The sequence below is a fragment of the Mustela lutreola genome, chromosome 14 (assembly GCF_030435805.1).
Source record: "Mustela lutreola isolate mMusLut2 chromosome 14, mMusLut2.pri, whole genome shotgun sequence".
Lineage (NCBI taxonomy): Eukaryota > Metazoa > Chordata > Mammalia > Carnivora > Mustelidae > Mustela > Mustela lutreola.
This window is the reverse complement of record NC_081303.1, coordinates 42,193,314-42,206,025: the sequence shown is the minus strand read 5'-3', so window position 1 is coordinate 42,206,025 and position 12,712 is coordinate 42,193,314. Positions and strand designations below refer to the sequence as shown.

Genomic DNA, 12,712 nt, shown 5'->3' with positions numbered 1-12,712 from the left:
TCACAAATGATAGAATGAATACTGAACTAAACCAACTACAATGGAGTAATACATTTTGAAACAGTTTTCTTCTAATCTGCTGAATTCTCGTTGTCCTAGTAAGCGGTGCTAACCTGGTAACTACAGCACAGAACAGTCAAAAGTGATGTTCCTGTGAAGAGTCTTACAAAGCTGAAGCCAGAACAGGGATCCGATTCCAAGAGTTACGGAAAAAAATGAGTCGGGCACACTAGTGCTCATGCCAAAACTAGACCGAGGAGCAGCTTCTCTGCCTTAGCGTTCGATGATCTGATCAACATTAAATGCAGCTACCTCCTGGGACCCTTGGGTGCTCAGTCTTGAAACTGTTTTCATTTTTTTCTCAGGTGGAGGCATCATTGCGGTGATCGTTGTTTCTGTTCGTAAGTAGCCCCAACGTTGGTGCCACTTAAATAAGAGTGTTACTCTGAAAAAGTGCATTATTTTTAAATTTATATAATTAAATGATTTTTAATTTAACTTTTCAGTTGCTATAGTTACATAGCTTGAAATGAAGTCCACCAGTCTAGAACAGCCTGACCTTGGTATGACACACTGCATTTTGCTGGCGATTGTGTAGTCTTTTTTACTGTACGTGTCCGCTTAGTCACAAACCCTGAATGTTACATGTGTTTTCAGGATGATTGGGCACGAGTTTGTGTCCCAGAGATGCTTCGGGTAATTTTCTAAACGAAGCAAGCATTCTTCTCTGGCTTCCTGTGGACTAGTCCAGTGACTCCAGGAAATGGGCTTTATTTAGATAGTAAGAGTCAAGGGAACATGAATAGATAGGTGCTTAAGTAAAGTAACATTTTATAACGACTGCAATGCAACCAGCACTTACTTATTTCTGCTGCTAAATCTTGAATTTGAAACCCAGCTCTGTTACATATTATTTTTTTCCTGGTTTCTTGTAGTTGCTGTTGTTGTGGTAGTTGGCGGCTTCCTGTGTTATCGACACAAGAAGAAAGGGTAAATAAAAGCGTCTTCTTCTAACTCATGATCCTGCTCACTCTTGACATCCTTTCGTGCAGCTCTTCTGTTTGTCCCGCATACTGCCTTTCCAGAAACTGTGCCTGCATGAGCGCCCCATCCCGTTTGCTCGTGTTTACTGAAACCGCCTCGGGCTGCTGTTAAGGTCCCTTCAGTCAGAGGGCTCCCTGCAGAGTGGCTGCAGCTGGTAGGGCTGCAAGAAACGTTTCAGTGGGATTTGAGATTTAAGTTGTGTAGCAAATCATGGACTGTTATGGGGCCTTCCCCACATAAGTTTACCCTGCATCCTACATTGGACTAGTGGCCAAGATTAAATTTAGAACCGCTCACTGTGGAGGCTTAGACAGTTGTACTCCTTGAAATTTTTAAATTACATGGCTTTTGTCTGGGTAACTTAGGTAATTGTTTCCATGTGTCTGGGTAACTTAGGTAATTGGAAGAATCTATGTAGGTTCTCATTCAAATACCCAATTTGATTTGTTTTTATGTTATTTATACATGTTGAACTGGGGAAGGAAAAGCAGCACTATTTGATTTCCCTCTTATGTTCTCTCAATTTACTAGGTTGAAGTAAAACGGTTGGGGTTGCTGACAGGGGTAAGATTTACAAAGCACCTCATTATTAACTTTATCTGTGTTTTAATCTATAAAAATGAAAAGTGGGGAATCTTAAGACAGAAAAAAAGTGTACAAATATATGTCTTCTGAGCAGAGTAGGATTTTTAAGCATCAAACTTAAATCTTAAATAATTTACAGTTTGCAAAAGACTTGAAATAAGTCCTGGATCATAGACCAAATTAGGTGCTTTGAAATTTCTGATCTTTAGTGATTTATTTTTTCCCTGTTGCTTTGAGAAGAGCTTTGAAATCAAACTAATGATTTGAAGACTTTTGGTATTCGTGGTTTTATGGAATGTATTTCCCCATAAATTAATATCTGGCTTAGACTACTGTAATAAAAGTACATTATTTACTCATAAAAAGCTCAGGCTTTTAAAATATTACTTAGTTATTTTTTTAAGATTTATCAATTTAGGGACACCTGGATGGCTCTGTCAGTTAAGCTTCTGCCTTTGGCTTGTGTCATGATCCCAGGGTCCTGGGATTGAGTCCCACATCGGGTTCCTTGCTCAGCGAGGAGCCTGCTTCTCCCTCTGCCTCTGCCATTTCCCTGCTTCTGCTATCTCCGTCTGACAAATAAATAAAATCTTTAAAAAAAAAAAAAAAAAAAGATTTACTTGAGAGAGAAAGAACATGCACAAGCATGAGGGGCAGAGGGAGAAGGAGAGAGATTCCCAAGCAGACTCCAAGCAGAGCGTGGAGCCTGGCCTAAGGGCTCAGCCTCACCACCCTGAGGTCAGGACCTGAGCTGAAACCGAGGGTCTGAAGCTTAACCAACTGAACCATCCAGGTGCCCCTACATAGTTATTATTTTTAAATACTCATAGTGCCTTCATTTGAGTCTTCAGTCTTATATTTATCGAACAATGATATGCATATTTGATTGCTAAGTCAGCAGTATATTTTTAAAATTACACATCCCTCTCAGTAGGAAATTGCAGAGAAATATTTTTGCAAGTCCAAAAGTTTTGTGTAGAAGTAGGTTCTCAAAACAAACAAAATAGCTCCTTGCTCCTTACTATTACTTTGTGTACAACAACATTGCATCAGAATACATACAGGTTCCTTAACAAGTATTGATGATACTCTCTCTGGCTACCGGTTATTGGGTCCTTTAAAGTTGCAGAGTTACCTGAGCAGTGAACCCTGGGGGGAAGGGTTGTTGTAGCATTAGTGATCTGAGATCCCATGTCTCATGAGCTCCCACTGGTGGCGACACCCTGACTTGCCAGGCTGGAGACTACAATCAGTGCACCTATATTCTTGAAATGTGAAGAAATACTATCAAACTTAATGGTAAAACTTCTTTCCTTTTTAAGTAATTGGATTTTCTAAAGATGCCACATCTGTGTGTATGTTTTTAAAAAGTGTGTGAGCGATGTAGCTTTATATTGCATTTAGAAAAAAAAGAAAAAGCTAAGATTCGAGTTATATTCTTTGTAGTGCCTAATACAGATCACCTTTCTCCCTGAAACTGAGTGTAGTTGCCTGAGAAACTTGCTTACAAGACTGTAAAGTGCTTTATTTCTAGGGGGTAATTCCAGCAACTCTCTCTGCTGGGCACTAGGCACAGACTGTCCCAGATGGCTGCTAGAACTTGGTACAAAATGGATTTTGGTGGAAACCTGTATTTCTGATGACTTGGGAACAGGTCACCTTTCTGCAGCCTCCATCCCAAAGCACAAACATTGTGGAAGTCCTCACGTTTCAGGTCATCAGATGTCTCTAGGTTGTTCGATGAATGTGGCCCCACACAGACGGGTTCTGCTGTGGTCTCTGTTCTTAGTCTCAGCTAGAATAGAATGGGATCCCCAGGGCATGTGAAATGGGCCCTTTTCCTTCAGTTTGCTTCTAGAACTCACTTGCCGCCAGGCTTTCTCATCCGGGAGTCCGCACCCCTTGCCCAGTGCTTTGCTACTGCTTGAGTCCTGTCTGGCTTCTCATGACTGTGTGGCTCTGGAAAACAGATGCATTTGCCTGGCATTAATGTGTTCACATGTGGGTGGTGATTTTTGTTTCATAAATGTATGATTTTCTGTACTCTGGTGACATCATCCCGGGAGAAGCCAGAGTTTGCTGAAGTCCATTAGAATCATTTACATACTTTATGTATTTTTTTACCGGTGATGAAGCAGTTTTCCCATTTTTTTTTCTGTTAAGGGTATTTATTATTTGGTTTAACTCAGACCGATTTTTATAATAATGACTGAGCCAGTTACTGTAATTTTTAAGCTGTCAGTACTTTGGTGAAGGTTATAGAGGTCTGGGATGTCCTCCATCGAGTGGCCAGATCGGGCTGTGGGGAGAGGGGTGACAAGGGGCAAAAAACGGAAGGATCACATCAACTTGAACCTTTTTCTACGTGGCTCTCAAATTCTTGAGCTCTCAACAAACTCTTCAGACAATTTTAAACAGCTAATAGATAAGAAAGGATTTTGTAGTTAGTCGAGAAAGCAAACTTTAGATCCATCCTAGGAAAATGGGGTTTCAGGTAATCAGTTTTACGGAGGTCTTCCCTGGGGGGGAAGCAGATGTGCCTCGGGGAGAAACTGCTCGATGTGGAAGTCAAGATGCATCTGAAGATGTCTGCTTGTCATAAAACTGACTTCTCAGACAGTGTTCCATGGATCTCATATGTGCTCTGCGTGTTCCTCTGAATCTAATGTGTGAGAGGCTAGGACCCTTTGTCCTCACAGAGAGTTTACATGATTTGCATCAGGCTAAATAGTTTCGGGGGTAAACAGATTGCACAGAAATTTAGAATCTGTTCATCTGTAACCTAGTAGACCTCCAACATCAAAGTAGCTGTTTTTTTTTTTTAAGATTTTATTTATTTACTTGGCAGAGATCACAAGGATGCAGAGAGATAAAGGGAAGCAGGCTCGCCGCTGAGCAGAGAGCCCGATGCAGGGCTCGATCCCAGAACCCTGAGATCATGACCTGAGCGGAAGGCAGAGGCTTAACCCACTGAGCCACCCAGGCGTCCCTCGAAGTAGCTTCTTGCACAAATTTCCTGTTTCAAGTTCCTAATTGAGAATCAGAAAAGTTGTCATTTATGATTCTGTCAGCTGTGCGTCCATTTTTCCTGTCATTGATTTTACACCACTTATTATGCTGCTCTGCTGCCTTTTGGTTTGATGTGACTGTTTTATTCAGCCCTTTCCCCTTCCTCTGTTCAGCACATACCAAACTGGTGAGAGCCATAGAGAAGTAAAATTTAATTCTCTATGAGAATTAGAGATGAGAGAACGGTTTGCTTTTATCATGAAAAGGTATTGGCTTTGTGTGTTTCTTTTCAGAGATGTCCTTTCTAGAATAGAAAATAGTCAATGAATATTTAGATGTCAGTACTCTGAACATATGTTGGCAGTAAACATGAAAGAGGACACTGAGATTCCTATGCCCTTCGCTAAATTATTGATGTTTTTGTACCATTCCTGTTTTAAATAACAGGTCCTGGCAGGCATTTACTTTGACATAGGCTCCAACTGAGTAATCTCCCCGTTGTCCTTTTATCAGATTGCCAGGCTTCCTTGACCTCCTAATAGCTATGATTCCAAAAGTGCAGGAATTTTTTAGCCCAGTGGGAAGAAATAGCATCTGTACATTTTAAGTGCAGGGAGGAAAATGACCCTTTCTTAGAAACCAAAATATATTTTACTTAATTTTGTAGGAAAAAAAGCATTTTATTTCAGATTGTAAATATGGAATTTAAAGGCATTTACCTGTTTTCCGTGAACAGGATATCTGTAGTGTATGAAAGAGAAACCAACAGAAAAAGTCCTTAGATTTTGAAAAACTATGAATTGCCTTGCTTTAGACCCTCTGACTCCATCTACCTTGTGTTGTTGAATGAAAGGAACTGGAAGCCGTCCTCTCTCTGTGCCAGAATGTGTGTCTCCACGGCCGGGAAGAGAGAGAGACGTTATCCCATCACTTATATTGTGAGGTGCTACCCCACCTTACAGTCAGGAGTCTGGGAGCAGACTCTACAGAGGCCAATAGGAAAGGCAGTTTCTCGGCAAAAGCAGAGTGCTGTCTGGGGTCAGACGAGCACAGGGGAACACCCACCATTCCAACCGGAAGTGGCAGGACGCGCCTCCCCAGTCCTGTGCACCTTGGTCTCTCAGAATTCCTTTGAGGCTAAGGCCAACCAGGAAGGTAGATTTCAGTCTGTTGTGAGTTTCAGGGTGTCTGCAAACATTTGAAGGTCATATAATGGAGGCTGAAGGTCATATAAGACATCTGTGATCAATAATCCAAGGTTAGATGTTACCATCTTTAAACTGCTTCATCGTTCTATCTAATAAGTGTTACCTTAAAATTTAGCTGAGTCCTTTTTATCTCTCTCGGATTCTGTTTAAAATTCTGTGTGAAGAAAAGGATTCCACCACCACACAAACAAAAGAAGTATCGACTCCAAAAAGTATAAAAAGATGTCAATCTTGGAGAATTCACTAACTGTGCTAACTCACAATATAAAAGGGCTCACAGTAGTCCCCCGGAAATTGCTCGAACACAAGTACTTTTATGACCGTGGTGGCTCATGGGATAGCCTCCCCCAGAAAGAAGTACTAGGGCATCCCAAACTGACAGGGTTGCTCTTAGGTTGGGTCAACATCACTGAAGGGTTCGCTGTGACTTGCAGACTGGTGAACCACTGAGTCATCCATGGGTGGTTTTCATCTGTCCATTCTAGTTATTTTACTAAGGCAGGGACTAGACTTGCGTTTTCCAGTGTAATAGTCCATAGTCTGTGTGGTTACTAAGGACTTTGCAGTAACTAGTCCTGTGTCAGTTGTCCTGTAAGTGTAAAATACACACCAGACTTTAAGACCTAGTACAAAAAATGTAAAATAACATGTATGTTGGGTTAAGTAAAACACATTAAAAATAACATTAATAGCCTCTTTTACTTTTTTTAAATATGGCGTCCAGAACATGTAAAGTTAGCCAGGTCACTCATAGTATATTTCTTTGGACAGCACTGGGCTAGAATAATACATTTTAGAAAGATGAGTATTGTTACCATGAAATTTTGATGTTATCCGTAATTATTCAGGAGAATCTCTTAGAGAAACATATGATCTCCTTGATAGTGAGGGCTAAATGGGGCATTATTGAACTTAAAGGCTGGTGGAATCATTACCTTTTCAAAAGTTTCATCTCAGAGCCAGATTTAAAATTTCAGTATTAGGAAAATAAGTGTTTCTCTCCAGTCTTTTCCAGTAGCCCATTTTAATTGAAATGAGAAAATATTTAGTAAGTACTTTGTAGCATACCACTCTATTGTTTTGAAATAAAAAAATATATAACAGGGATAGAAGGGTTTCTAGAGTGAAACTAGTTATACATTTGAAATTATTTTTTAGAAATCATTTATTTCCTAGTTCATGTACTCCTACTTTTATTTTTCTAATTGTCAATTTTCTAAATAGACTTTGGAATTGAATTTATGTACTTAATTATGTTTATCTGTGATACTTTTTACCTCGCCTTATAGGGAAAGAGAACCTGGGGCCGAATACCATGCTTATCAGGTTAAATCAACTATGCGAGCCGATCACTAAAAGGTTTCTACACACTGGTAAATCCTTTGAGATCTACAGTAAATTCACACAGCTTTATGGAAAACAGTACAAATGTTCCTCAAAAGATTAAGAACAGAGAATCATTGGATGATCCAACAGTTCCACTCATGGGTATATATCCAAAGGAAACAAAATAACTGTACAGCACTCTTTTCACTGCAGCATTATTTATAAGAGCCCCAACGCAGAAACAACCACGGAGGGAGGCATTCTAACAGAAAACATGCTACGCAAATATGGCGGCATACTATTCAGCCATAGAAAAGAAGGAAATCTTGATGTTGAGGGCAGAATATATGGACCCTCCAGGCATTTTGCTAAGTGAAGTAAAAGTGAAACAGAAGGACACATACTGTAGGATTTTACTTGTTGTAGAATCTAAAAACAACAACAAAAAAAAATGGGAAAAACTCCTAGAAACCCGATTGGTGGTTGCTCCGCGAGGGGTGGTGAGCAGAATTGGGTGAAGAACGTCAAAGGGGACAAACATCCAGTTTTAAAATTAGCAAATACTGTGATAGAATTAACGTGTGGCCTGGTGACTTTCAGCAGTGCTGCTATATTGTATATTAGCAAGCTGTTAAGAGTAGATCTTAAAAGTCCTGATCAGGAAGACAAACATTTTTGTAATTGTGGTGCTATCAGCTAAATTCTGTGGTGAGCATTTCACAGCATATCTTATCAGTTCAGGCTGTACACACCTTCAATGTATACCATGTTACATGTCAGTTACGTCAGTAAAACCAGGAGGGGTAAAAAAGGGTTCTATAAAAATCATTGTCTAGGTTTTTTTTTTTCACTCAGATAAGTGCAGTCGTTAAGCCATAATGCTAGCATTTTAATGTGGTTTGAATGCTTTGATGCTGCTTTGAACAGTGTATGAATATGGGAATGAACTTCTGGCCTGTTTTCCCTTAAATAACATCTGCATTTATAGGACAACTCAACACAGTATCCCTGGTAGTATTTAGGTGGGAAGATAAGTTTTTTAAATGAAATACCCAAATTTAGAGAATTGTGCAAGATAAATTACATATTATTTGTAAAGAAAGTGATTTTGAAATCCTTTTTGTTCAAAGATTGAGAAGTCTTGATTCACTCTTTCAACAACTCTTAAGATGTGTTTTATGTATTGTTCTGTGTAAACAGCCTTACAAATATGTGTATTCTACTTCGGCCCTTAACATTAAAAATGGGAACACTGAAAATTGGGATTTCGAGCAAGTCTGACTTCCTTAACTAAGAATATTATTGGAAAATACTCTGAATGGGGGAGAATTCTATATATACATGTTTTTAACTATTTGTAATTTTCATGGTGATTTAAGGAAGTTATAACATGTACAGACCTGTGCTTCACTTTTTCAAGCATCGGCAGTCTGAGACATGCATGAGGGATCAGATCCGTTGCAAACTCCTGTACAACATCAGGGATCCAGCGCTCACTTAGCAAGAAAGCCAGCTGGTGCCAGAGGGAACACTGTGGCCTTGCAGTTTCCTCTAAGAGGATTCTGCTCTTTAGGAAAATTTGATTCCACTCTAAATTCCGGCAGGGGGCCCTCTTCTCCCGGTACTTGAATGCAGAGAGGTCTTACTTTAGACAAGGCTGTGTAAAAGGGGTGAGGTTTGCAGGAACGTGGCCATCGGAGAAGCTCAGGTTCTCTCAAAAAGCAGAGTAAAGACTAAGGTGCGCGTTTCAGAGGAGACTGCCTGCTGTTGGTTGTGCAGAGGGACAGAAAGAGCCAGCAGCTGAGGTGGCAGCGGATGCTTGGTTGGGACAGACTGTGGCCCCTGCGTCCTCACCCCAGGCAGGGTCTCCTTAAGAGAAGCCCAGAGGGGCAGAGGAGGGACGGCCACTCGAACTCACATGACACTTGTATGAGTTTCATCTTGCACTTGGATGGTTAGTAGGGCCCGTTCGGCAAAGAAGCATTGCCCCGAGAAGGATAAGGTTGGGAAAACAGCGCAGAGCAGCTAAGTCCTGTCTGTAGATGAAGGATGTCTGTGGTGCACTGTCCGTGTTCCTTCCCTCTGGGATCCGCCAGCTGGAGCAAAAAGAAACGGGAATTCTGAAATCAGTGCGGAGGGGAAGCCGGACCCTCCCCAGCAGTACCCTGCCCATTGCCGCCTACTCTTCGGGGTGGGGGGGTAGCACTGCCTCAAAGCAAGGGATGGCTGGGCCCTTTAACGGGCCGAACTGAATCTTTTCAACCAAAGATTGTTATGCTTTCAAAAATAAATAGACTTGTACAGTAGTTTCTGCTTCAGATTTAATTTTCATTTTAGTAGATTTATATGGAAATTGTTATATATGTGTAAAAATAAATTACGCTCTTTGTCAGGCAACTTGTCAATCACCTAACATAAGGGGAAAACAGAAAGTTTCTGTAATGACATAAAAACGTGTATGTAAATTTACAAGTTTGCTGAAACTGTAAGAATGTATTTGCAGTGAAATGAGACGTCCCATGTGTCGGATCTTTATTGCTCATTGTTTTGAAATCTGGATCTTCAAATGCTGCAAAAAATAAAGTGTAGATTGGAGACTTTTCCCGTGTGATGATATGTTATTTCCAGCGTGCTTGATCTCAGAGGACATGTGCTTGCCCCTGGGGCCCAGCTTCCCTTAGCATCCCACTCCTGCTCGGAGGTGTTCAGCCACAGCACGTGACCTACAGCATCAAGTCCCAAGTTGCTTCATGTGCTCCCTGAAGGCTTCCTATGATTAAGTCCCAGGTTTTCTTCCTAAGATTTCTCCTCCTGCTGCTCCATGTACTTCAAATAAGCTGCATCCGCCAAGCAGACCGTGCGCCCCAAGTGCTCTGCTGAGTTCTTGGTTCACAGCCGCCCGGAGCCCTCATGGTCCCGCCAGGTCCTGGGCATCTTCCAAGGCTCAGCTCCCACTGCCCACCCACTGAAGCTTTTCCTGATTCGCCCAGCTCTCAGCCTCTGTGATCTCCCAAATCAGCCTTTGTGATTGCCCAGCTTCACTACACACCACCTCTGTATCCCTGCCTCTGGGAAGGAGACGCGCCTTCCTCATCACTGGAGTGCATGGGTGTGGTCAAGTACAGAAAAGCCCAAGTCCCAGCAATGAAAGTATAAAATTTGATTTGTGTAACTAATAAGGGGGTTTGCTTTTGTGTATGCAGAAAACTTCCTGGTCATTTTGCAGATTTGAATAAACTCAGAGTGTTAAATGTTTGGGATCAGGTCTCAGTGTTTTGCACTATGTTGCACAGGGAATCGCATGAGGTACCAGCCCCCTGGGCTTTCTTATATAAGTCACCTGGGGTGGGGCCTGGGCATAGGGATTTTTTTTAAGCCTCCCAAGTGATTCTAATATACAGCTAAAGTTAGGAACTTCTGCATTAGTGATTTATAAATGTACAATGGCAAAGTAAAGCTTACTTTTTTATAAAAGAAAATTAGAGTTTTATTAATTCAGTCTATTTAATAAATTACAAAATATATTAAGACTTAAGGTCTTATTACCTGGCTAACCAAACAAGGCTCTGGAGCAAACCAGAAACTGAAGCAATCTTTACAATATCAACACTTGATATAAATTAGGTTGTCTATAAATAAGGAAAATATTTTACAGATTTTATTGGACCTTGAGATTATAATGTATTTTTTAAACTGGCATCAAATGTAGGAAAGTTAAGATTTCTAACAAAGTATTCTGTGGGAGTGCTGCAGTGACATGGGATAAGCTGGAATTGTTAAAGAATAGTCTTGGTTTAAGGAAAACAGGCAACTCCAGTATTCTAAAATTTAGTAATGCGTGATAGCTAGGCTGCAACCAAGAATGAACTTCCTCACACATTTTAAGCGTTTGCATATTACTCTTCAAGACCAGAATTTAACATAGTACTGACTTCCTGAAACGATGCAAAATTGAGTGCCCATGCACACACTTTTGTTTGTTTTTTCCACCTAGGGTATATTGCTTTCATTATTTCCAGGTTCATCACCAAAGTTTGCACTAAACTGAAGCGGTCCCTCTTTCTACGGCGGAGCTCTGCTGCCCTCCAGTGGAGGCTCCGGGCGTAGGACAGTCCCCAAGTCCTTCCAACGAGGTCATGATTCAGAGGTTCCCGTCCTTGCTGTCATTCCTAGAAGACATTTTAAGTTTTGTTTTGGATCCAGCATTAACGAGGTCTATTCTGCTTTCCTTGTGCGAAACCAACATGTTAAAAGGGCTAATCCCTGCGCCTTATTGCTTAAATATGGGGAAGCAGAATACTGGGGGCTGTGGTCCTTAAACTTTTTCCTTCCCTCTCACATACCGGAAGGTAAACAAATCACCGGAAGTACATGTCCCAATGAGAGAGTTATCCACCCCGATTCCTGGCTTGCTACCCCAAGAAAACTTGTATATGGGGAGTAGCAGGAGAAACTGCTTATGTTTACATCATAAACATCGATCTCCCTTACACAGCGTTTGAAAACTGGAATAGTTTTCTGCGGCAGTGGCAGCAAGTCTTGAGCTGAACAATGGGAACCAAGCAAGAGCTCTGGCATGCTGGTGCTTAAGGCTGGCGGCTTCAGAAAGAATCTGGAGACCACCGTCATTCAGATGAACACTTAGTTACGCTGGCTGGGAAAATGCAGGTCATCAGATTACCCAGCACCAGCGGAAAATGCTCCCGGGAAAACACTCCTTCAATCTGTATTTGACATGGGGCTCAATTCCTTACTGTAGAATTTCTTGGATGAGACCTCATGGGACCACGCTTCTCCAATTGCAGTGTACAGGTTAAGTCTTGTTACAATGCATATTCTGGGGGCGCCTGGGTGGCTCTGTTGATTAAGCCACTGCCTTTGGCTATGGGTCAAGCCCTGCATCTGGCTCTCTGCTCATCAGGGAGTCTGCCCCCCCCCAACCCCCCACCCCCTGCCTGCCTCTCTGCCTACTTGTGATCTCTGTCAAATAAATAAAATCTTTTTTTAAAAAAGGGGCAGATTCTGGGGAACCGTGGGTGGCTCAGTTGGTTAAGCTGCCTCCTTTGGCTTGGGTCATGATCTCAGGGTCCTGGGATCGAGTCCCCACATCAGGCTCCTCGCTCAGCGGAGAGCCTGCTTCTCTCTCTGCCTCTTCCTGCCTCTCTGCCTGCTTGTGCTCTCAATCTTTCTGACAAATAAATAAAATCTTAAAAACAAAACAAAACAAAAAACAGATTCTGATGCAGCAGGTATCAGCTGGGGCCCAAGGTTCAGCATTCTCAGGAGTTCTCTACCTTCTGCTGCTTGTGGTAAGCTAATGGCCTGCAGAGATTTCAGAGTCCTAATACCTGACAAAGTATTCTGTGGGAGTGCTGTGAATATCCCCCCCCTCTTTGGCAAAGGGTCTTTGCACCTGGGATCTTGGCTGGGGCCCTGAGTGTAATGAATGGCTCAGTTCCCTGGAAGGGAGGACACTGAGGAAGCTGAGTATGGCAGCGGGCAGCTGCGTGTCTGAGAGGCTGAAGGCTCTGCTGGGGGCC

At 41.9% G+C, this 12,712-nt stretch overlaps 1 protein-coding gene and 1 long non-coding RNA gene across 47 annotated transcripts in view; one reads left to right on the top strand and one right to left on the bottom strand.

The window, feature by feature from the left end:
• The window catches only part of LOC131814652 (membrane cofactor protein-like), a 43,405-nt gene extending 33,633 nt beyond the window's left edge, over positions 1–9,772 (top strand). For 16 of the 20 annotated variants that reach the window (XM_059145816.1, XM_059145806.1, XM_059145807.1 and 13 more), the window contains 3 exons: positions 366–401; positions 936–990; positions 7,136–9,772. In XM_059145816.1, coding sequence (XP_059001799.1) covers positions 366–401; positions 936–990; positions 7,136–7,202 — 158 coding nt within the window. In that variant the 3' untranslated portion in view covers positions 7,203–9,772. Of the gene's footprint in view, positions 1–365; positions 402–935; positions 991–1,575; positions 1,609–4,477 lie in introns of all 20 variants that reach the window. The other 4 variants (XR_009347377.1, XM_059145812.1, XM_059145813.1 and 1 more) reach the window with 3 other exon arrangements.
• The window catches only part of LOC131814654 (uncharacterized), a 73,390-nt gene continuing 70,165 nt past the window's right edge, over positions 9,488–12,712 (bottom strand). For all 27 annotated transcript variants that reach the window (XR_009347393.1, XR_009347378.1, XR_009347380.1 and 24 more), the window contains one exon: positions 9,488–11,341. This is a non-coding gene — a long non-coding RNA (uncharacterized LOC131814654). The remainder of the gene's footprint in view (positions 11,342–12,712) is intronic.